Source organism: Ochotona princeps, chromosome 5 (assembly GCF_030435755.1).
Source record: "Ochotona princeps isolate mOchPri1 chromosome 5, mOchPri1.hap1, whole genome shotgun sequence".
Lineage (NCBI taxonomy): Eukaryota > Metazoa > Chordata > Mammalia > Lagomorpha > Ochotonidae > Ochotona > Ochotona princeps.
Window position 1 is genome coordinate 51746940 of NC_080836.1, and position 24872 is coordinate 51771811.

Here is a 24872-nt window from a genome sequence, read left to right on the forward strand (position 1 = left end):
ATCTGGATGGGAAGTGGGGCTGCCAGGACATGAATTGGTGCCCATATGGAATCTAGGTGCCTGCAAGGTGAGAATTTAGCCACTGAGCCATCATGTGAGGTTATTTGGTTATGTTCCTTATCACAAGACTATGAGTTCCAGCTTGAGCTAAGAAAAAAAACCTCATTTTCTTTATTTCTGTATTTTTAAGGTCCTATGGATCCAGCAAATGGTTTTTCAATTAATATTTGCTTTTTTTTTTTTTGGTTTGCAAAAAAGGTTTATTCCATTCCCAATGTCAACTGTCACAATGTCACAATGTTACAATGTCAACTTGTGATTTCACTTCCTTTTTTTCTTAATTTATTTATTTTTTAATTATATTGTTGACAATCTTTACATAGTTAATTACGGTAAAAAGGTTCAGGGACTATAGGGAGGTGGGTAAGACTATTATTTCCCTATTGTTTCCTTCTTGTATCTGAGGTAAAGGGGGATATTGAGGGAGAAGCCCCACCCAGTTTCCCACCCACCCCAGGTCCCGGATGTGGGGCATGCTCTGAGATCCTTGCTCAAATTGTCTTAATAGTTCATCAGTTATGAATCACTGCCATTTTCGCCACTACCAGCTCGGTGACGTTGTTGAAGAATCCACTGATTGACATAGTCCGTTATATAGTCTTCATTTGTCCAGTATTTCGCTGCCAACATTCAGCTGAGGTGGTTGATTGACTTGTTCTTTCTTCTGTCTTTTCTTGGTTAGAGTTCTGAGTCCGGCAGTTCGATTGGGGAGATCCCCAAAGAAACTGAGGTATTCACAGACCAGATTCTTTTATGCTCCAGAAAGCAAAGGGCCCGGCACAGTCCATCTCCACGATCAGCTGGTGGTTTCAATCGCTAGGTTGGTTCTGGTTTCAGTCCCGACTTCCACTGGAACCAATGGGTGTTGCAGTCCAGTCTGGTTCTGCCCAGCACATATTCAGCCCTCACATAAACCAGTGGGAGCTGCAGCCTAGTCGGAGCGACCCACAATAACCCCCACCAGGCCCGCCCCCTACCCTGGTTTGCCAGTATGTGTAGCAAACTAGTCCAGTCTGTCCCACATCCCATTTGGCTCTTGCACTTGTCAATGGGTATTAAAGCTTAGTTCCATCTAACCAGCTCAACTATCCAGCCCTCACGGATGTTGTTGAGTGCCTCTCTGTCTAGCCACCCCAGCCCCCATCCTAGTTTTCATGTCCTCCCACAGGAGTGGTAACCCTAGAGGGGGGAACCCACTATTTCCCTCCCGGGTCTGTCTCAATCTCGGTTTATGCACTCTCCAGGTGGTTCTGTGGTTTGACTTGACAGAATTAGCCCCCAGTGCCAGCTTCTGCCATCTGATGCTGTGGCTAAGCCCAAACAACCCTCACCCACTCCAATTGTAGATTGCACCAGTAGGAATAATCAGCCCAGGCTGGCTTTGCAAAGTATATATGCTTTTTCTTCCTAGTACTCACAGCTTCCTAAAATGCTACTAATTAACTTAGAAAAAAAAATTTGAGAGAGGATGAGAGAGAGAGAACGAGACAAAGAGCACATACCTATTTGCTGGTTTACTCCCTAAATGTCTGCGATGGCCCCAGAGCCAAGGGCTAGGAACTTTTCCCAGATCTCCCACATGAGTGGCAGGAACCCAGTTAGCTTGAGCCATTACCACTGTGTCCCATGATGCTCATTAACAGGCAGCTAGAATCAGGAGATGAGCTGGGAATCAAACCTAGCCACTGCAATATGGGCTGTGGGTATTGTAATGACTAGGCCAAATACCTTCCCCTTATTTTCTTTATTATCTTTGAGTGTTTTTTTTCATTGATGTATCCTAGCACAAAGAACAATTCCTGAAACACAGTAAGTATTTGGTGTTTACTGAATAAATGAATACAATAAATAGCTATTTGGGACTCTTTTGTTCAGACTATTCAACATACAACAGTATTTCCCATTGGAATTTTTTTCCAGAAAGAAATTCTAGTACCTTTGATTACAGCAATAAAAAAAAAAAGCTTTTGTAAACTTTGACGAAAAGAGTTACTCATGTGAAAGCAAAAAATCCAGTTATTTATGGGTAAATACTTAGCTTTTTATTTAAGATGATATTCCAGAACACAAGTTTTCAGAAAATGCATAAAGTTTCTTACCCATCCTTGGTTTGATCAGCTACTCCTGCCAAGAGCTGTACAATCTTTGGATTGCTATTCGGATCATTATACAGTCCAAGATAGCGTTGTACAAAGTCTTCTGGGGTCATATAATGTTCTCCATCAACCTCAGTACTGGCATACTAAAAAACAAACAAACAAAAAAAAGAATAGTGAAATTAAAATTATTCAATACCATATTTTTTGGTGAAATTAGGTAAAAATTTTAAAACTAAATTAAGAAAAAGACTAAAATCAAAGAATAATAATGTAAAACTTTTCTCTGGATAGTAGGAAATTAAACATCTAGAACTTATAGTACAGTAACACATACTTCAACTGGATGAACATTAAAAGCATTATACTAAATAAGAGAAACCAAATACAAAAGGCCATATATTTTAAGATTTTATTTACATTAAATATCCTAAATACACAAATCATAGAATCAGAATTGTGGTTACCAGGAGCTAGAACAGGGTTATGGACGATAACTTCTTAATGGGTATCTTCTCTTTGATGATAAAAATATTCTTGAATTAGATAGCAGTGATGGTCATACAACATCACGAATGTGCAAAAAAAACCATGCATTTTATACTGTAAATTGTTTTAAAAAATTATAATGTTGGGCCCCGCACAATAACCTAGTGGCTAAAGTCCTTGCCTTGCATGCACCAAGATCCCATATGGTTCTAATCCTGGTGGACCCGCTTCGCATCCAGTTCCCTGCCTGTGGCCTGGGAAAGCAGTCGAGGACTGTCCAAAGCCTTGGGACCCTGCACCCACATGGGAGATCTGGAAGAGGCTCCAGGTTCCTGGCTTCAGATCGGCTCAGCTCTGACCAGTGTGGCCACTTGGGGAGTGAACCATCAGACAGAAGATCTTCCTGTCTCTCCTCCTCTCTTTATATCTAACTTTCCAATAAAAATAAATAAATCTTTTTAAAAAGAATTATAACATCATATGAATTCTATCTCAATTAAAAATATACTGATAAAGGCCAGTGCTATAATTCAGCATGCTAAGTTGCTAACTGAGACACCAGTATCCCATATGGGTACTGGTTCACATTCCAGCTGCTCCACTTTCAATCCAGTTCCCTGTTAATGCACTTGGAAAGGTAGCCAAAGATGGCTCAAGTATTTTCGCTGCTGCCAGTCACCCAGGAGACATGTAAGAAGCTCCTGGCTCCAGCCTGGTACAGCTCCAGCCATTGTAGCCAAGATACCTCAATCTAATCTCTCTCTTTATCTCTCTTCCTATGTCTCTGATAGGAAGAGTCTGGTTGAAAGTGTTTATTTACTCCCATGTGCATCTATACTGCTCCATCAATACATACTTAAATGGGTATAGATAAAAATGAATCTATGGGAGATATGGGTAGTAATATTATCAATAATCTTGATTATATCCTTAATATTACTACACTTTTATCTGAGATTGATGACCCAGAAATGGCTATAATAGACCTTTTATGTAAATCATGCTGTGACTTAATAATGGATATAGTATGTACATTGGAGCTTTTGAACAAAGGTGACTCCATCTTCCTAAGCTACTGGTGAAATGGGGCCACCTCTCCTATCACTCCTGTCAAGAGACCCCAATGTACGTAAGCCCTCTCTTATCATTCCCTCTCTTCCTCTTTTAAAGTGTGTGTTCAATTGTTCTAACTCTGCCTTTATTATAGAGAAGTCTTTTGTGTGAGTATGAGAGAGAGAGAAAGAGAGGAAGGAAGGCAAGGGGTGAGAGATTAGGAAGAGCAAAAGGATGGCCAGGACGTGGAAATAGGAAAACAGCCTCTGTAGATTCCTCAAGGCTTCTGTCCTCAAGAGTGAATGTGTACTGGGGAAAAGGACCTGGCATAATCTGCCAAATCCTAAAAGCGAAATGAGTGAGAAAGTCATCACAAACAAGATCTTCCACCACAGGTATATGATCCAAGTTATAATAGCTGAAAAAATAGAAATGAATTTTAAAATATCCCATCATTTATGTCAATTTTTAAATAAACATTACACCAGTGTATCAAAAAAATGTATTTTACAGGCTTCACACTCATAATCAAACATGAACAACCAAAAGCCCTTCTTTGATAACTGTAGCAGATCAAATCAGTTACCTCAGCCAACAAAGCAATTTTATTACAACTGAAAGCTACAAGAGCTCACTAAACGCTAGTTACCACAAAGTTTTTGAAAATCCACACCAAGGCCTAGCCCATCATCACAAAATTGCAGAACATAAGGATGAAAAGAAAACCCGGCAAGTCTTCAGAGAGAGAAACCAGGTCACATACAAAGGATCAAAAATCAAGGGCATCATGTTTCCTCAACAGCAACCTTGCGATCCTGAAGTCAATGGAGTGTGGCCTTGAAAATTCTGAGAAATGACTGCACAACTGAAAGTCTATACTCAGCCAAACTTTGAATCAAACATGAGGTTAGGTTAAAAGTACTTAGAGACACCAATGTTCAGCACTTTTCATTCTTCATGCACTGTTTCTCTGAAAGCTATAGAAGAATTTGTTTTAGAAAAGAGAGGGTTTCCCAAGTAAAAAGAATACATGTGCTCCAAAAAACAAGTGATTCAGCCCAAGGAAGTAGCCAAAGGAAATCCCAGGACAACTATGCTTTGGGTCTCAGGAGGCTAATCCTGACTGGGGCACACAGAAGGTTCCAAGAAGCAAGCCCCTGAGGAAAACATAAAGTCTGCTTTTCCAGGGTATTTGGCTATGCAGATGATAACATTAAAGGGAGCATAAGTCTTTACTCAAATAACACCTATACAATGAGATTTATCCTTACGACATTATTTAGTATTACAACTCAGCCTTTATCTGTATTTCCAAATACCCTTATGCTGCTTTTTTTTTAATACTAGGTTTTTTTTAATACTAGGTTTATTGTTTGTTTCACAATTGGAAGAATCTTTATGTAGCTTGCTTACTGATGTTTCCTTTTTTTAAAAAAAAGATTTTATTTATTTTTTATTGGAAAGGCAGATATACAGAGAGGATGAGAGACAGAGAGGATGAGAGACAGAGAGGAAGATCTTCTGTCTAATGATTCACTCCCCAAGTGACCGCAACAGCCGGTACTGCGCTGAAGACGGGAGCTAGCAGCTCTTCCAGGTCTGCCATGCGGATGCAGGGTCCCAAGGGCCTAGGCCGTCCTCGACTGCTTTCCCATGCCACAAGCAGGGAGCTGGATGGGAAGCGGAGCTGCCAGGATTAGAACTGGCACCCATGTGGGATTCCAGCGTGTGTAAGGCGAGGACCTTAACCACTACACTATTGCGTCAGGCCCTTACTGAGGTATTCCAAACACCAAGAGCACTGATTGGCACAAGCAGGCACTGAGCAAATATTTATTAAATCAATAAATTGATAATAGGGGTTACAGGTACACAAACAAGCAAATGAGAATTTCGATAACTTTTAGCTCTGTGAAAAAGTACTTCAGGACCCAGTGTGATGACTCAGTGGCTAAATCCTCGCATCACACATGCCAGGATCCCATATGGGCACTGGTTTGTCTCCCAGCTGCTCCACTTCCCATCTAGCCTCCTGCTTGTGAACTAGAAAAGGAGTAAAGGATGTCCGAAAGCTTTAGGACCCTGCACCCATATGGGAGACCCAGAGCAAGCCCTTGGCTTCAGATCAGCTCAACTTCAGCTATTGTAGTCACTTGGGGAGTGAACCAGCAGACAAAAGATCTGTCTCCTTCTCTCTGTAATCCACCTCTCCAATAAAAATGAATAAATTTTTTTTAAAAAAGTACTTTTGCTGTACATAGAAAATATTATAATAATGTAAGACTTGGCTCATGATAAAAGGATTATAGTCATAATAATGAAGATATCAAATATTAATTTAATAAAAGTGATAAATGTAGTAAAGGCAGTACACACAAAAATAGTATAAAGAAGCTAAGTCTTCAACTATTGTCACGGTAAAAATGTCTAGAAATAGCAATATAGAAATATGAAGGGAGCTATACTACAATCAATAAGAAATTTACAAGTGGATGCTTTTGGGAAGAAAGGTGGTGAATTGTGCAAAGCAGCACTGGCTTGCTTTTGGGTTAAGTATGTCAAATTCCTACAAATGTGATTCTAACTACACCAAGTCACTTGCCCTATCAGCAAGATAATAATTTAAAATGTTTCCTTAGTACTATTCTGAAAAAAAGCAGAGACTACCAATGAAACTGCTTAAGTAGCTGCCCATAGTGGGCATTTTTTTCCAGTTACTGCTATCAAAAGCATCAAGAAATAAAACACCATTTGGGGCAGTGGTTAAGGTACCACTTGGAACACTAATACTACAAACCAGAGTTTCTGAATTTAATCCATTCCTGGTTGCAACTTCATGCTGATAAGTAACCTTGGAGGCAGAAGTGTTGGTTCAAATGGTTGGTCCTGACACTCCAGTGTCCCACAAGAGAAATGATACTGAAGAAGAAATATGCAGACATGTATAAGAGAAGGTGAAGCTGATAAAGTAGTGTAAGACCAGATAGGAAGCTAGCAACATGACGTACCATGTTAATCCTCTGCCTGTAACACTGGCATCCCACATGGGCACCAGTTTGACTCCTGACTGCTCCACTTCTGATCTAGCTCTCTGATAATGGCCTAGAAAGCAGAGAAGGATGGTCCAAGTCTTTGGGAATCTGCACCTACATTAGGGACCGGAAAAAACTTCAGGCTCTTGGCTTTGGACTGGCCCAGCTTCAGTCAATGTGGCCCCTTGGGAATTGAACCAGTGGATGGGAGATCTCTGCCTCTCCTCATCTCCTCAAATTCTACCTTTAAAATAAAAATAAGTAGATCTTAAAAAAGAGAGAGAGAAGAAGATGGAAGAAGATGGAAGAAGAAACTTTAAATGCTACACTGAAGAGCCTGAACTGTATTTTTGTGAGTTTTAAGATATCAGTAAAACTTTTAGAGGAAGAGAGAGTCTGATCTGATCTGGTGGCACTGTAAAAGATGGAGAAATCAAAAGAGACAAATAGGGTGGAGCGGGGAGATCAACTGGTGGTGCTTGACAAGATCCAGGTGAAAGAGGTTGAGGACTAATCCAAGGCAACCAAAGTGGAAAATGAGAAAAGACTGTCACCCACTGCTAACAGCTTTTGTTACTCAAAATTCATACTGTTCAAAAGTTACAATAGCATCTATAGTGAAAAATCTTTTTGGTACCTTTTTCCACACTCAACTCCCCACCCTAAAGGCAAACAATTTCCTATCCCCAGGTACTAAGGTGGATGGGAGTCTGGATGTGGCTTCTCTACTCGTCTCTTCCCTTCCCCCAGATACAGGAGGAAGAAAAAGAAAATTTGGAAACAATGATCTCACCCACTTCTCTTCCCAAAACCTTGATCCTTCCCATCCTGATCAATGTAAATAAACAAATAAATAAATTTTAAAATGAAATTAAAAAGGAAAAAAGTATTCAAAAAGTTCATGGAAACTGAATTAAAAGGTAGTTTATCTGGGTGTAAAAAGTTTCTAAAATTCATGCATATAAAAGGATCTTCAAATTCATAAAAATGTGTATCTTGGGTTTGAAATAAGATCATATAAAGACTGTCAGAAGGACGATCTCTGTCTTCCCGTGGACACAGAATGGAAGGCAGAGCCATTTCATCCCTCCTCCACCTCACCCCTCCCAACTCACTGACCCCTAAACATGCCCTGTGTCTATCTGCGACCTCCTCACTTTTTAAGTAAACTTGAAATGAAAAAAAATGCATATTATGATGAATACACATATAAATTGTTCACACCAAAATAAACATTTTAAATTCCATTTTTCCACAAACTTTATAAAGTACCTTCATTATTCTAGAGATGTTTATGCATAAATAAGCAAATCATACATAATTAAGTGCCTGTGAATGACATTTCTGTCAATAGATTGTCAATAATGGTTTCACGAGATTCTACTGACTGGTGACAGTGCAGGCATCTTAGTTTGTGTAAGTACACTTTGTTATTTGGAAACTGCCTGCTGGTTCATTTCTCAGGATGTATATACCTCGTTTTCTTTTATGCAGACATCATGCTGACACATTATTCACATTGTTCTGCACATTTTACTTTTTTCCAATTCAGCCCTCTTAAAAAAAGCTATTTAGCAATATAAGGGCACATCAAGACATTTTTGAACAATGGAATTAAAACAAAAGCTGGGAGTGGATATGTGGCCTACTAATTAAAATGCCCACATCCCCTGGGCCCAGCATGGTAGCCTAGCGGCTCAAGTCCTCACCTTGAATGCTCTGAGATCCCATATGGGTACCAATTCTAATCCTGGCAGTTCTGCTTCCCATTGAGCTCCCTGCTAGTGGACTGGGAAAACAGTTGAACATGGCCCAGGGACCCAAAAGAGGGAGACCCAAAAGAGGCTCCGTATTCCTGGCTTCAGATCAGCTTTGCTCTGGTCATTCCAGCCACTTGGGAAGTGAGTCAACAGATAGATCTTCCTCTCTGTCACTCCTCCTCTCTGTATATCTGACTTTCCAATAAAAATAAGTAAATCTTTTAAAAAATGCCCACATCCCATATCGGAGTGCCTGGATTCCAAACTGGCCTGCGTTTGGCAATGCTGACCCTGGAGGAGTCATATGAGTGATGACGGCTTGTGTGGGTGCCTACCAACAATGTGGGACACTTGGCTGGAGTTCCCAGCTTCTGCCTCAATCCAGAGCCATTGAAGCACTGTGGACTGATCCAACAGATGGGAACATGCATTCCTTTTCTGTCTGCCTCTCAAGTAAAAACAAACAGAAGTAAGTTGGGGCAGGCATTCTGCCCAATGATGAAGGCATCCATCAGGATACCAGGTCCCATAATGGAGTGCCTGGTTGATTCCCAGCTCCAAATCCTGATGCCAACCTCCTGCCAGTGCAGATCCTGGGAAGCAAGAATTAGTTGAGCTCATATCACTTATGTGAGCAACCTGGACTGAGTTCTTTACTGGCCGAGCCCTTGCAGACAGTCTTGGAGGGAACAAACAGATAGGAACACTCTATTCCATCTCTGCCTATCAAATAAATGTAAAATATTTTTAAAAGGAGATGTTTGTCTTGGTATCAAAAGTTGAAATCTCTGCATACTTGCCATAATACGCATTTTGATGAACCTTTTGAAGATACATATTAAGTACTACATGCACACATGTAATACAAAACAAAAATGCTCATATCCTCTGACAATTTCTTGAGCCTGACCTCAATTAATTACTTAATATATGTGCTGCCAAAGTGAGCACATCAATTCATTTACTTAAAACTAGAAAAAAACTGGGACCAGTGCCGTGGCGTAGCAGGAATAGCCACCATCTGCAATGCAGGTATCTCATACTGATGCCAGTTTGAGTCTAGACAGCCTCCCTTCCAATTCAGTTCCCTGCTAATGTGCCTGAGAAAGCAGCACAGGATGACTCATGCGCTTGGGTCCCTTCCACCCAGCTGGGAGAGCCAGAGGATGATCCGGGTTCCTGGCTTCCGTCTGGCTCAGCCTTGGTCAATAAAGCCATTTATGGGAGTGAACCAGCAGAAAAGAGATCTCTCTCTCATTCTACAACTTTCAAATAAGTAAAATAAACCTTTACAAAAAAACCTAAAAGCAAAATACAAATAAGATCTCACTTTCCACAACCATTTGAGTGTTCCTTTCTGTCCTTAAGTAGAGGAAGACAAAACAACAGGAATATGAAAACATTTCAGAGGTAGTACTAACAAAGTTCACAAGTGATTGTCCATTTCTTTTCACCAGAAGTGTTTATTCTCTAAAACCTGAATTTGATCATTAAAAAAAAACCACTACATACTCAGAACACAAAAGGAAAAGTGTATCTGTACATATGGAATCATCTGGATTTCACAATGTTTGTGACTTTTAAATCTATCAGGAACTGGAGCAGCCTTAGAGGCACAAACCACCAAGGCCGCTGCAGCCAACAAGGAAAACAAATGCTTTTGTTGTCATGTACGGAAACAGGCTTTGCCAGTATCTGGAGTTACAAATGATGCCAGGGAACAAATTACCCTGAGGTGTTTTGTCAGTGTTTTCCCCAGCTCTCCCAGCCCATTTGAACTTGATTTTGGCTGAACGATAGTGTGTATAGCTCAGAGGAATGAAACTTAAGTCCTCTCATCCACCAGGAGTCAGTGCTTGACTTGTAAAGAGACAATTAACTAAGTAACTCATTAAATTAGAGACAATTACTTGTCAATGTCAGTAAGCTTGTGGCCTGAAAGGACACAGCCAAACAGGGAATGCAGAACTGAAACTAAAAGCTGCCCACTATCAGTCAAATGCTAAAACATTTTAGGCATTATGCTAAGACAAAAGTTAGTCCCTCAAAAATGGGAGATATATTTAAGCCAAAAATATTTTTCTAAAGACTGATTTATTTGAAAGGCCCCATGACAGAGAATAAGCGACAGACAGATGTTAACATTTGCTGGTTCACTTATGAAATGCCACCAAAAGCCAGGGCCGAGCCAAGCTAAAGCCAGGAGCTAAAAATCTTATCAGGGTCTCCCACATGGGTGACAGGAATCCAAGTACCTGATCATCTTTTGCTGCTTCCCAGGCAAGAAGTTGGATCAGAAGCCACAGGGTTGGGACTCAAACCAGCTCTGAGATTGAATACTGACATCCCAAGCAGCAGCTTAATCCACTGAAACAGTTTTTAAAATGCTCTTTCAGAAGAAAAAAAATACATTTTAGGGAGCTGGTGTTTTAGTGTAATGGACAGAGCTGCCTCCTGAGATGTCAGTATCCAATATGAACATCAGTTCAAGCCCAAGCTGTTTCAGTTCCAGCCCAGCTCCCTAATGCATGAGAAAAACAGCATTTGATAGCCAAGTACTTGGCGCCCCCATCCATTTGGGAAACCCAGAATAAGCTCCTGATCCTGACTTCAGCCTGGCCCTGCCTTGGCTTTGCAGCCATGTAAGAGTGAACAAGCTCATGCAACAGTTTGTCTCTCTCCTTTTCTTTCAAATATATAAATAAATCTTTTTTAAAAAATAGTGTTTGCAGAGTGAGCATTTGGAATAGTACTTAAGATGTTTACATCCCAGGGGTCCAGCATGATGGCTCAATGGCTAAATCTTCACTGGGATCCCATACAGGCACTGGTTCACGTCTCGGTGCTCCACGTCCCATCCATCCAGCTTTTTGGGAAAGCGGTGGAGGTTGGCTCAAAGCCTTGGGTCCCTACACTCAGCTGGGAGACCTGGAATAAGTTCCTGGCTTCAGATAGGCTCATATCTGGTCATTGTGGCCATTTGGGGAATGAACCAGTGGATGGAAGATCTTTCTCTCTGTCCTTCTCTCTGTAAATCTGCCTCTCCAATAAAAATAAATGAGTCTTCAAAAAAAAAAGTTTGCATTTCCTAGCAAAGTGCCAGGGGCTCAAGTCCCCACTCCACTTTCAAGCTGAGCTTCTTGTTAATGTGTACCCAGGGAGACAACAGGTGATAGATAGCTCAAGTACTTGAATCCCTGTCACCCCTGTGACAAATTCAGGTTGAATTCTGGAATCCAAGCTTTGCTCTGGCTCAATCTTAACTGTGGGATGGAATCTGGAAAGTGAAATGGGAAGAAAGATATCTCTTTGCCTTTCAAATAAATTAAAATGTATTTTAACAATACTCTTAAATGAAGAATGACTCACTTTAAACAACTCAATTGCTTTTAATGCTTCTTTTAATTGATGGGGTAATAATATTTTAACAGATTATTCTTAAAAAGTAAACATAGCCTAAGTAACACTTAAGGCTAGAAGAAAATATTAAGTGATCTTATTGAGGTCTCTTGTTCCTACTAATCTAAATGACTTGAGTAACTACACTAAAAGTGATAAAAAGTAATTTAAGTCTTTCAAAATTTTATGCTAAAGATTTAATATATAAGATCATCTAGTAGCTTCATAACATCATTTCCATTTTATTCCTTCCATTTCAAAGAATGAACTAAAATGATTTTAAGTGAAATTAATCAAAATTTATGTTCACACTTTGAATAACTTTAGAGTTAATCATTTGCCATTTCAAAGATGTCTCTCAGGCAATTGTAAATTCTCTCAGGCAAGAAGTCAAGGACACACGAAAGACACTGAAAAAGAGTAGGTGACAGTACCAGGACTAAAATAAGTGGTTTGTTTTCTTGCAGAAACCTTTCCCAAACTCAACTCAACTACTTGAAAAGGTCAAAGTACACATATCTTTTCATTTCCATAATATTTAAATTTACACTGAGTATGGTTCACACATGCTTGAAAATGCCTTGGTATTCTGAAACCTGAGAAATAAATTTTACAAGAGATTAGAATCCTTGCTGGACTCTGTATGGTGTAAACTTTTAATTAGGGAATCTCAACGGAACTTGAGCTGTGGTTATGCATCAAGGTGAAGGAATTCATGATGGGGGAAGGGTTTGGGGTGAAGGGGGGGAACCCCAGTACCTATGAAATTGTGTCATGTAATGCAATGTAATTAATGAATAAATGAATATTAAAAACAAAAAAAAATTAAAAAACAAAAAATTCCTGTTTAAAAAAAAGATTAGAATCTTCATATATTTAATAAAAATTATTGTCTTTAAAAGACAGATTTCATAGACATATTCTGTGACTACACTGAACTAGCTTATCGCCAAACAAGATCACATCATCTAGAAACTTCTTGCGATCAAGCCAGCAAATTAACATGTCAAGACCTCACTTGACTGTAATACACTACTCCTTTGCAGTTTGCCAAATTTAACCTGAAGCAACCTTTAAGATATATCTAACTACTTCACAATTAACTATATAAATTACACATTACATAGAACTTACAACTCTGAATTTCCACTAAGAAAAAAACTCAAAATTCAATGATTTGAATGAGTTAAAAAATTCCAAATAGTTTACTTGACATGAACTACCTCTTTAAATGGCTTAAGTTCAGAAACACTTTGATGCGTCATATTTCTAAAAGACATTCCTGAGACTACCATAAAGGAAAATTCTGATGTGAATAAAATACTGTTCTTGTTAAATTCTACATTGTTACCAAGACCAAGGATTTTCTTCCAAGTAAACACACCAAAACTGAGGCAGTATGTCTAGAAACAGTACCCAGTAAGCCAAAAAATCTGCTGAAATCCACCCTTTTGGGTTATTTTGTATTCATTGTAAAACTGTGCTGGGCACTCTGCCTCGCACTGGGGTGCAGAGATCAGTGTGAACCAGTTCCTCCATCAAGCAGTTCAGAAACAACACATGACAGAGGCTGAAACTAGGCCAGAAAACTAGGCTTCCCAAGCCCTGTGCCACCAACCCACTGAGAATGTTCAGGTAGAACACTCAGTTTCTCTGAGCTACTTCTTATATACAGAAAACAAAACAAAACACAGGGGAGTTACAGCTTAACAACTAACCTGTTATGGAGGGAAAGACAGATTCTGAAGATTACAGAACTTAGAAATGAGAATACGTGTATATTGAAATAGTTATTCTTAAACAGAAATGCCCAAGATCCCAGTTTTCCTCCCTCCTTTTGTTTTCTGCTTTTGTTCTAACATGAAGTACTTAATGTTCTAATTCTTCCTGTCTCTCCAAACTAATGTTTCTTTGGAGCTGGCTTCCAGTATTGCCGGACTCCCCAGGACACAGGCCCTGACTGGTCTAGGCAGCTTCATCTCTGTCTGTCAAACACGTGGCTGTAACATGAGTCAAGCCAAAGCATTCCTCCATGACTTTGTTCCAACTGAGATGAACTGACATTTTTGGACCTTAACATCTTGAGATTTCAGTAACTCAAATGACAAAGTCACATAGTTCAGTTACTACAGAGGATCGCAGAGTGAATTCCCATATAGAGAAAATGAACTCTGTGACAAGGAGAACAATATGTACCAAGGCAAGAGTGAGTATAAAAAGTGGGTCCCTTTGCTGCCCACTTCACTGCTACTGCCCTTTATTCCAATGGAAGCCAAATTTAGTCAGGAATTCGTGCCCTTTCACTATACAAGCACTCTGCACCGGGAGCAAAAACCACACAGATCCAATATCCAAACCCAGTTACAACATGAATTACCTTACTTAAGTATGGTGGCACTACTAAAATGAAAGAGTACTGTATTATAGCAACACTTTGATGAGAAAAACAGTTACACATGAGAATGGTTTTTAATTTAGCAACTTTATTATGGCCATATTAATTTTAATAGGGACTTCAATTAGTAATGTTAAAATCTTCTGATATTACTAAACCAACTGCATAAAACATCATGGAAAAGCAATTTTGCACCTCTAGTTTTAATTAGCATTTAGAGTCTCATACTTTGCACACCAGAAATAAAATTTGTTTGATTTGGCAGAGAATTCTCCAGAATCTTAACTTTTTAACTAACGGATTCCATGAAATGCTACATGCTTACTTTTCTTTTGGCTTCAATACCTGTATTTTCACTTGTTGTGCATTATAGCAAGTCTGCTTTCAGCTACTGATTGTTCATTTCCCAACAGAGTAAAGAAGAGAAAGACTTTTACCGCTCAAACCAAATGAAATTACTATAATAAAGTCTACAAAATAATTTTCCCCTTTAAAATGGCCAAAGTCCTTAAAAATAAAAAAAAAATGATTCCTGAAGAACCCAATAACTTGAATTAGAATGCTTCCCAGGATAAATCAAGTTAAATAATCAATTTGCATTATTCTTTAAATACATACTTCAATTTCTTGGTCTAAGTAACCATAGGAACTTACAATGAGTATATATATTTATCAGTCTGTGCAAATCACATCTTTCTGACAATCAAGGTGCAGCTCCCAGGGGGAAAGGAGACCTTAATGTTGGTAAGCCTTGATTAAATATAAAGATATTTAACATACAAAAATGACTTTTAGCATGGTAGAGAGAAAATATTCAGGATCTAAGAGATTAGTCAAAAACTTTATAAACATAGCTTGGATTCTGTTTTTAATAAGGTTGCTTTTAAAAACACAAGGCAATCAGGGAAATCGCAACACTGAATATAAACTGACGATATTAAGAAATTTTTAAAAATGCAGTAATAGTACCATGGCTTGGTTAGTTTTCTGGAATCCATATCTTTCAGAGATACACACTAAAATATGTATGTCTGCTGCAGTAGGATGGCTAAGACCTGCTTCAAAATAAGCCAGTGCAGCTGAATGAAGGCAGAACAAAGGAATCCGAAGGGTTGAAAGGCACGTGTGACATATCTTGTGATATCAATTAAGCTCGCGACCCAAATCTTAACTAAAGCCAGTATATTCAGGGTTCAATCAAGTGCTTACTGAGTATCTTTCACTCAAAGCTGAAACTATCTTGCCTAGCGTATCTTCAAAATGCATTTCTTATATTTCTAAAAGGCCAGTGTTGACCACAGCAACAAATTCAGTGGAAGATACTTTCAGAAATGCCCACAAAACTAAGAGACAAAGACAGAACTGAGACATGGTGACTTTAAAAAACAAAGAAAACAAAATGCTACAAAATGTAATGAATCACAAGGCTATCTTCCAGGGCTCTGTGTTGGTATTCGGAGCTCATGGTTGGATTGCTATTCCTGTTCTGGTCCAGACTGACCAACTAAGGGTTCAGAAGAAAACCGTCAGGATCTTTCCCAGCTCTCAGGTCTCCCAGACTTAGACAAAGCTGTAACTCTTTGCAGAACCTTACAGACTTGAGAGAAATTATTTTTTGCTGATATTTCTGAAAAGGGATTTATGATGATCTTTAGATTCATGTTTCAAAGATGTAACTGATTTTGTATATAATAATAAATATATATGAACATTTGGTTATTTTATTAGACCCAGTCTGGGGAAGACAAAGGGCCAGATCTTGTTTAGAAAAAAAATGCATGTCAACCAAGAAGAGATGAAAGGAAACAGGGAATAAAAACTAAGCTTTATCTATTGTCCTCCATGGTTTACATGTTATTTCTTGTCATCTTTATAACACCCCTATGTGCTACGTGTAGACAGATGAGGAAAAAGGCTCTAAAAGTAATGTAAACCTGAGGTCACACAGCAAAAGGGGACCAAGTGAAGACTTAAACCCAAGCTCTATTATGAAGCCCATGATGGCCTCAGCGGCAATCTGCCATCTGTTGGATGAAGAGTTTCATCCAGCTTAAGAAGTTCCACGAATCCTACAGACACAAGAAACTGGGAGAAACAGTGATCTACCAAACACAGTCATCCATGGAACCACACAGAGACACAGAAGGCAGTTTATGTATCAATAAGATCTATACAAACTAATCTAAACTCTTCTCTGTAACCTACACGTGGGCTCTTCCTGGTGTGGTTCCTTCCCCTTTATCTCTTGCTAGCCCATCAGCCCTCAAGACCAAAGCTCCAGACACATGAGCCTCCCTCCTGCAAGTTCAACACTCCAAACCCTCATTTATATCTAATCCTTTGCACACTGAGGCCCTCTAGGATTTCTCTCCATTACCTAACCCTTACTGACCTTTCTGTTCTCAACTTTGTATCATATTGTCAAGTGCCATTCCTGGTTACCTTCTAGAATAATAATTTTTTCCAAAAAAATGACCTAGTAGGGCAGATGCAATATCTCAACTGGCTAATCCTCCACTCCCAAGTGCCAGATCCCATGTATGTTGTTCATCTCCTGGCTGCTGTACTTCCCATCAGGCTCCCTGCTGATGGCCTGGGAAAGCAGATGAGGATGGCCCAAAGCTTTGACACTCTGCACCAACTTAGGAAGCCTAGAAGAATCTCCTCACTCCGGCCTTCAGATCGACTCAACTCTGGCACATTGTGGCCACTTGAGGAGTAGACCAGTAGATGGAAGATCATTCTCTGTCTCTCCTCTCTGTAAACCTGCCTTTCCAATAAAAATAAATAAATCTTCAATAAAACAAAACAAAAAACTATGACCCTTTCAATCTATGTTAATCTCTTGTTGCTACTGTTTAATTCATGGGCCTTTAACTGTCTTATCTGTGGAATGTGAGGCTCTATGTCTGCTTATCCCTATTCCCTCCATGCTTCTCTATATGATCACCATAAAGATAGAGCCAACCACAGGAAATTGAAACTGGATTCACTGGAAGTACAACATACACTTAACACTAATTTCCTTATATTTTCAATTATGTTTCAACCCCAACCCTTCCACCTGATACTAGAATAAAGTTTTATTACAGTCCTAGACTGCCCTTAATATCTAACTTATTTATCCATTGAGAATTTGTAGTTTATAGTGAACACTTTATAAACAAAAAATAATCTTGAAAAACTGTAACCAGCATTACTAATAAAACTATAGATTCTTTTCTATGTGTCCAATACCAGGTTTATCCAATTCACTTCATCCTGGGAAACTTTCCACTTCAGATTCTGAACTGCTAAATTCTTACTTTTAAATCATCCATATGCTCAATGTTTAATACAGGGAGACTTTAAAAAATGATTTATAATTTAGTTATCTGAAAAGCACCACTACAGAGAGAGAGCATCCAGGACATATGGGATGCCAGTGCTACAGGAAGCTGTTAAGCTTTCTGTACCGCAACACATGGTAAAGTCCCACCTTCACTTTCAATCCAGCTTTCTGCTAATGTGCCTAGAAGACAGGTGATGGCCCAGGGACAGGGATTCTTGTCACCCATGTGGCAGACCTGTTTGAAGTTCCTGATTTTTTGCTTCAGCTTGGCACAGCCTTAACTGTTACAGGTATTTGGGGCATGAAGCTGCAGATAGAAGCTCTCCTCTGACACCGCCTTTCAATAATAAATTATTGAACTTAGTATAAAATATGTAAATTATATTAAATATTACAAGTAATTTTAAAAACTAAGAAAACGCATATTTGTAACTTCATATAGTACATGCTCTTCACTGCTACAATGCTAATAATGAAAAAAACAGAATCAAAACAATACTGGAGTTCTGGCATTCCAGTAATATTTTGGACTGACATATATAGTTTCAATATATGCCCTTTGGTCATGCTGAAAATGAATGGCAGAAAATCAATCAACTTAAACAAAACATTAAAAGGTCTTAATGAGCCCAATGCTGTGGAAGAGCAAGTTAAACCGTTACCTTGGCACGAGTTTGTATCCTGGTTGCCCGACTTCTGATACACCCTTCAGTTAATACTGCAAAAGCAGCTGAAGATGGCCCAAGTCACTGGACTTTTACACCCATGTGGGAGACCTGGAAGAAGCTTCTGACTCCTGGCTTCAGCCCTAGCCATTGTGACCATTTGAGGAATGAACAAGACCATGATTCTCATTCATTCTAATTTTCTCTGTCTCTGTAACTCTGCCTTTCAAATAAATAAAATTTTTAAAAGAGAACTTAAGAAGTCATTCACTGAAAGTGTTGTTGTTAATCCACTTTGCCACAAAGCACAGACAGCATGAACCCTCCATGTTGAACATTGTCAGGCTGTGACCATGACCTGCTCCCTTCCTGTTTGCCTCACCTCATCTCTCTTCACAGTTTCTTTCTGCTACTGCACACTTATGAAATGGGGCCAATGGACGTGTGTGGGTGAGACAGGTAACAAAACAAAGAGATAAGAAATGATAGTTCTTAGAGTAGCAATAGTAAAAGCTTGACAATTGGTTGTAAAATCATAACAAAGCCTAGCATGTAAAAATTCATTTACTGTGCTTTCATTTCATGTATCTGCGACAGTAGGGAAAAAATCATAGTGAAAACATTTTTTTAAAACAGATGGGCCCGGTGCAACAACGCAATGGTTAAAGTCCTCGCCTTGCAAGCGCCAGAATCCCATATAGGCACCGGTTCTAATCACAGCACCTCCACTTCCCATCCAGCTCCCTGCTTGTGGCCTGGGAAAGCAGTCAAGGATGGCCCAAAGCCTTGGGACCCTGCACCTGCGTGGGAGACCTGAAAAGAAGTTCCTGGCTCCTGGCTTCGGATCAGAGCAGCACAGGCCATTGCGGCCACTTGGGCAGTGAATCATCAGACGGAAAATCTTCCTCTCTGTCCTCGTCTCTGTACATCTGCCTTTCCAATAAAATAAATAAATCTTAAAAAAAATAAAGCAGAAAATGTAGCTCATCAAAATCTGAGGAGCAATGAAGAACACAATAAATAAATGTATTTCCCTATATTCAAAATAAAAATATTTTATTCATATAAGGCTCTGATCATGAACATTACAATTCTACTAAGCATGGATAAATCCTACTTTCAAGCAGAAATATTTCCTTCTTTCACAAAATGAGCCATATTGAACAGTAGATTTTCAAAAAATATTTAGATATTTATTATTTGAGAGAAAGACAAACAGAAAGACAGAGTTCCTCTGTTTATTAGTAAATTTTCCAAGTACCTGAAATAGCTGGAGCTAGATCAGAAGGAAGCCAGGATCCAAAAACTCTCAGTGTGCGTTTCCCACATGGGTGAGATAACCCAAGTACTTGAGTTATCAACACCAACTGCCTCCCAGGATGCACAGTAGCAAAAAGATGAAACTGGGAATGGAATTGGTGCCTGACCTTAGGCCCAGCAAAACAGGAGGCTGGTTTCTCAAACATCCATGCCCACATTCATTATTTGTGAACATAGATGATTAGTGTCGTAAATCTAAATTCTACAAAGCAGAGCTTTCAAATGAGCCTGAACCCAGTGACTCCTAAATTCTAACAAATCAAGTTATACTACTTAATGTAATAACAGAATAATGTATGTTTTATCTTTCAAAGATAACCTTCCTATGAAACTACTACATTCTCAAGGGACTATTCCCCTTTGTTTTTCTCCTCCTTTCTACATCAGCTGTGGATATCTCTTACAAATCAATCTTTGATCCTCTGTCCTATTTATTTTGTATTCAATTCCCCAAACACAAGTATGCATCCTACCACCTGTATCACCACATATCCATCCAAATAGGACTTTAACTTAGTAGAACAGATTTACTGGTAAACAAACTTCACTGTTAACATCCTCCAAAATTCCCAAAATGCATATTTTATTAACATCTAGTCTTTAAAATATCAGATTCACTACTCCTTCTTTGACTTTCATATACAATATCAAACTCAAGATTTGTCTCTTACAAAGTCCCTTCTTTGCCATTTTCCCCAGCCATCAACTACCCCATGTCATTATCTCCCACACCTATGATTTCAATAGCCTCTTGACTGATTGCCTTACCTACTTCCAATTTTTATGCTTTATCCAACACACAAAAAAAGCTGACAGAATTCACTTCAATTTGCCTTCTCAGAAATCTATAGTATCTTCCCACTATTTCAAATTCCTAAGGCAACTGTTCCAGTCAGTCACAGAATAAGAATATTTTTAAACTTTATTCCTAAGTAGCAAGTTTTTTTAAACTTATTAAGAAAACATTGCTTCCTAGTCTTTCAAAAGCTTTTCCATTTCAAGATCCCACAAATAGCGTAACGTAAGGGTTAAGAATATGGGTTCCAGAATTTGATTAGAATCTAATCTCCATTATAATATTAACCAAATCACTAATTCCATCTACATGACAGGAATAGTAAACCTAGCTCACAAGGTTATTATGAAACCATAATATCCTTAAAACATCAGGCTGATTTCCATTACTCTCTAAAAGATCGATACATTTTAGCCATTGTCATCATCACATGGTCTCTTCGATCTAGGCAAGCCAACCTGATTACTCTGCCACTGGCTATGAATGTCTACATTCATCTTGACTACTTCAACCACAGATCAATTCAGCTGAAATGGTCCATACAAAGGAGTTAGACTAATGACATGTCCATCATCATTTCAGTCTTGTCTCAGTTATTCCCTGTAATTAATCAACACGGTTCTTAGTATTGGTAAACCTAAGTGCATAGCACACAGCAAAATAGTCCTTAGTAAGAATTTATAGGTAAATACATTAAATGCTAAATAGCACATGTGTCTTGTCTTCATTTATAAGTAAAATATTAAGAAATCATATGTATCTATAATAAAGCTGTGTCTACATAGTATCCTACTGCTTCAAGTAACTGCAGTTTAAAGTACTCAAGCCAAAAATAAAAATCATTAGTTGGTAACTCATCTCCTGTTGATTCAACCAGCTATATTGTCTCTTTCTTGCTGCTTTCCTTCCCTCCCTTTTAAATTATCTATGTTCTATCTTATTTTATTAATAATGTTTAGGTCAATACTTTAAACTGAGTGCTACATACACAGTTATGGCATCCAGAAACTTTAACATGCAAATAAGAGCATCATCAAAATAACCTATAAAAAGATGACAATATACAAAATCATTAAATCAAAAACTAAGATTGAAAGTTGTAAAAGCAAGACACAGTCTCTGCCTCTCTCCTTATACCTCCAGCTACCAACAGAACAACACCTTCTTCCCAGTCTGCTCAAAAAAATAAATCAATAGGGCCCGGCAGCATGGCCTAGCAGCTAAAGTCCTCGCCTTGAACGCCCCAGGATCCCATATGGGCGCCGGTTCTAATCCTGGCAGCTCCACTTCCCATCCAGCTCCCTGTTTGTGGCCTAGGAAAACAGTCGAGGACGGCCCAATGCCTTGGGACCCTGCACCTGCATGGGAGACCCGGAAGAGGTTCGAGGTTCCTGGCTCCTGGCTCCTGGCTTCGGATCAGCGCAGCACTGGCCGTTGTGCTCACTTGGGGAGTGAAACATCGGACGGAAGATCTTCCTCTCTGTCTCTCCTCTCTGTATATCTGACTTTGTAATAAAATAAATAAATCTTTAAAAATAAATAAAAATAAATAAATAAATAAAAATTAAAAAACCAAATCCATTGAGAAATGGCTGCAGCGCCGGGAATGACCTGGTGTTCCTGACCCCTTACATCATGTACCATCTCAACAGGTTTCTTCCTTACCTAACTGATCTGGAAAAGAAAACCATACTGCATAAACTCTTTGACAATTATATGGCAAATTTATCTGTGAGAAACAAAGGTTTCAAGCCATAAATCCATGTTTCTATTACAACTTCATTGCTCTGAAAAATACATTTTCCTCACTGGATATTAAAATAACTTAAGGTTCTCATTTCCATTCATTCATTTTTATGAACTATACATATGTATGTCCATCTATACAGCCTCCTCCACAACAAGCTTCAACCACATGTTTCCAATAATAATGTTATCTATTCCAAGCTCATCAGCATATCTCAGAATCTGTTCCTAATATAGAGCCATAGACTTGAAATTGGAAGGAACCTTGAAGGTCACCTCTCATTTTACAGAGGAAAATAATACTCAGCAGGAAGCTGCCCAAGGTCAGAAAGTATCTACATGAGAACCCAGGTTCAAAATAAAAGTTCTCAAAACAAAAGACCTTAGGAGGAAAAAAAAAAAATCACAAGATCTACTGAAATGGCTCCACTTGAGTCCCTTTTTACAGCTACTTGTTAAGTACAATTTCCTGCATACAGAAGTTCAGAAATGTAAAAAAAAAATGAAAACTCAATCTCTTTTTAATGCCAGTAAAGTAACTCATCCTACAAGCTCAGCCAAAAACAGATCCTTGCAAGACTCAGACTACCATGGTTGTATCATTTGGGAGCAAAAATAAGGGGAAAAGACATACAAATTAAGACTATTATAATACTTTTATCACCTTAAATAACTACATAAATGATTGCACTTAAGTAGGAAAATTTCACAGACATTTAACTTTCAAGGAAGAAATATTTGTTTAGCCATCATATACTTATTAGTCATGCCAGAATGTCAAAAAACTTTGCAAATTTCTTAGCCTCAGTGCGAATTAGCCTCCGCTCAGCTGGAAATCCTTGTTAATCTTTTTTACTTAAGCCATGCAAAGAAACCAGTAATTTATCAATCCTTAATACGCACTTTCCATCAAATTTCAATAAGCTATACCATCTAGCCAAGTTTATAAGAAAATATGAAAACAGAACATTCCTCAAAGTTAAGGTCTGAAAAGCACAAACGCCATTTGGGTTTATTCAATGCCATATACTACAGCTGCCAATTTACCTGTAGGAATATGTTTCTTAACTCCTGAGGATCACCTCGCTTGGTTGTTTGCACCTGTAAGGGGAAAAAAAGTTAATGCTTCACAAGAGACTGTACAATCTTTCCAGAGTAGAGTTCACATCAGCAACAATCAACCCCGTTATCTTTTATAGAGGTATTTAGTTTAAAACAAACGGAAAAGCCTAATTGTTGATAACAACTGTCAAATTGGAGATCTGTGACCAGAGGGTGGAAACACAGGTGTGAATAGCCTAAGATACAGCAATTTACTGACAGTGCCTTCTCTGGACTGGAAAAGGAAAGCAGTTGAGTATCAATCTTTTACTTTACTCCACATTCACTAGCAAGAGTAGTACCCACCCACCCTCAAATCAAGAGGCCAGCATGAGTAGAGCAACAGAAAAGTGAAAACACCCAAATTAATCGCATGGCCTAGCAGCCTTTCTTCCCGACGGAAAGCAATCCTAGCATATAATTATCTCCGCGCCCCTCTCCTTCCCCATTCAACCTCGAGCACCAGAGCTGCCGCACAGATACTTTTGACATCCTGCACCTACAAAGCAGGTGTCAATCATTGCCCTCGGCCCCAACGGAGGCTCCCAATTACTCACACTCGCCCCCTCCCCCACCGCAAGACCCAGATGCCCTAGGTATCCGCGGCTTTCCTTGCTACTTTCGCCCAAACCCTTTTCCATGCCCTACAACCCTGGACTCCCAATCCCACGCCACTCAGGGCACGACATGACTCTTCCTTCACCGACCCATGGTCCTCCCTAGCTCTCACACTCACAATCCCTCCTCCCTCCCCTCCCCCAGCTGGGCATCCTCTCCCTCCAGTCCAAGCCCTGCACAGCTCCCCAACCCGCGGAGCTGCAGCTCCAGGACAGGCTAAGCACAAGGTAAAGAAGGAAATGGGGAAAGACGAGGGGCCGCGAGCAAGGCCCTCGGAATTTCTCTTATGCAATAAAGAGCAGCAGAGAGTTGGGAGTCACCTTGACCGCCATGCTGTGCTCGGAAGCCGGGGACGAGCGAGTGAGCGAGCGGGGCCGAGCTGTCAGGGCGCGCGCGCGCCGCCTCCCCGCCCGCCCTCGGGCTCGCCGGCGCCGCGCGCGTCCCTATGCAAATGAGCAGGGGACATGCCGCCAAAGGGAAAGCGCCGGGCACCGCGGCCACACAGGCGGCTGGTACCGGGCCCGCCTGCCAGCCGGGTGGACAAGGGGCACAGCCTCCCGCGAGGGAAGACGGGAGTGCGAGCCTTGGGATTCCGACACTCCGCGAGGTTGCTGCAGCCGAGTTACCGCCAGGAAAGCCCAGGGTTTTTCTAGGGCCTCCTAGGGGTGTGGCTTTGGGCTCTACCGAAGTCTTTTCCTTCTCGAGGCTTAAAGGCAGGTTTGGGGTTTTATACTGAGCAGGATCTCAAGGGCTCGAAGAGCAGCACATTTCACTGATAACGAGTTAACGAGAACTAATGGCAAATACAGACAAGATAGGGAGCCAATCGCTGGGGAAAAAATCCAGCTAATCTATTCCAGCTATTCCTCCACTTGGGGAGTGAAGAAATAGGACCTAGATTGGCAAGGGACGAATACTGTTAGTAGTAGACTCACTCCACTTTGCCAGTCACCCAGATCTTTTGTGTGAAGAGATGGGGTACAAGTACACATGGAGAAAACGCCATTTGTC

General features: G+C 39.7%; 1 protein-coding gene across 1 annotated transcript in view; it reads right to left on the reverse strand.

The window, feature by feature from the left end:
* SLC25A12 (solute carrier family 25 member 12) overlaps window positions 1–24287 on the reverse strand; it is a 98843-nt gene extending 74556 nt beyond the window's left edge. The window contains exons 1-3 of the mRNA XM_004577065.2: window positions 24182–24287; window positions 23190–23243; window positions 2160–2302 (exon numbers count right to left, since the gene is read on the reverse strand). Coding sequence (XP_004577122.2) covers window positions 2160–2302; window positions 23190–23243; window positions 24182–24193 — 209 coding nt within the window. The 5' untranslated portion in view covers window positions 24194–24287. The remainder of the gene's footprint in view (window positions 1–2159; window positions 2303–23189; window positions 23244–24181) is intronic.
* Between the last annotated feature and the right edge of the window lie 585 nt (window positions 24288–24872).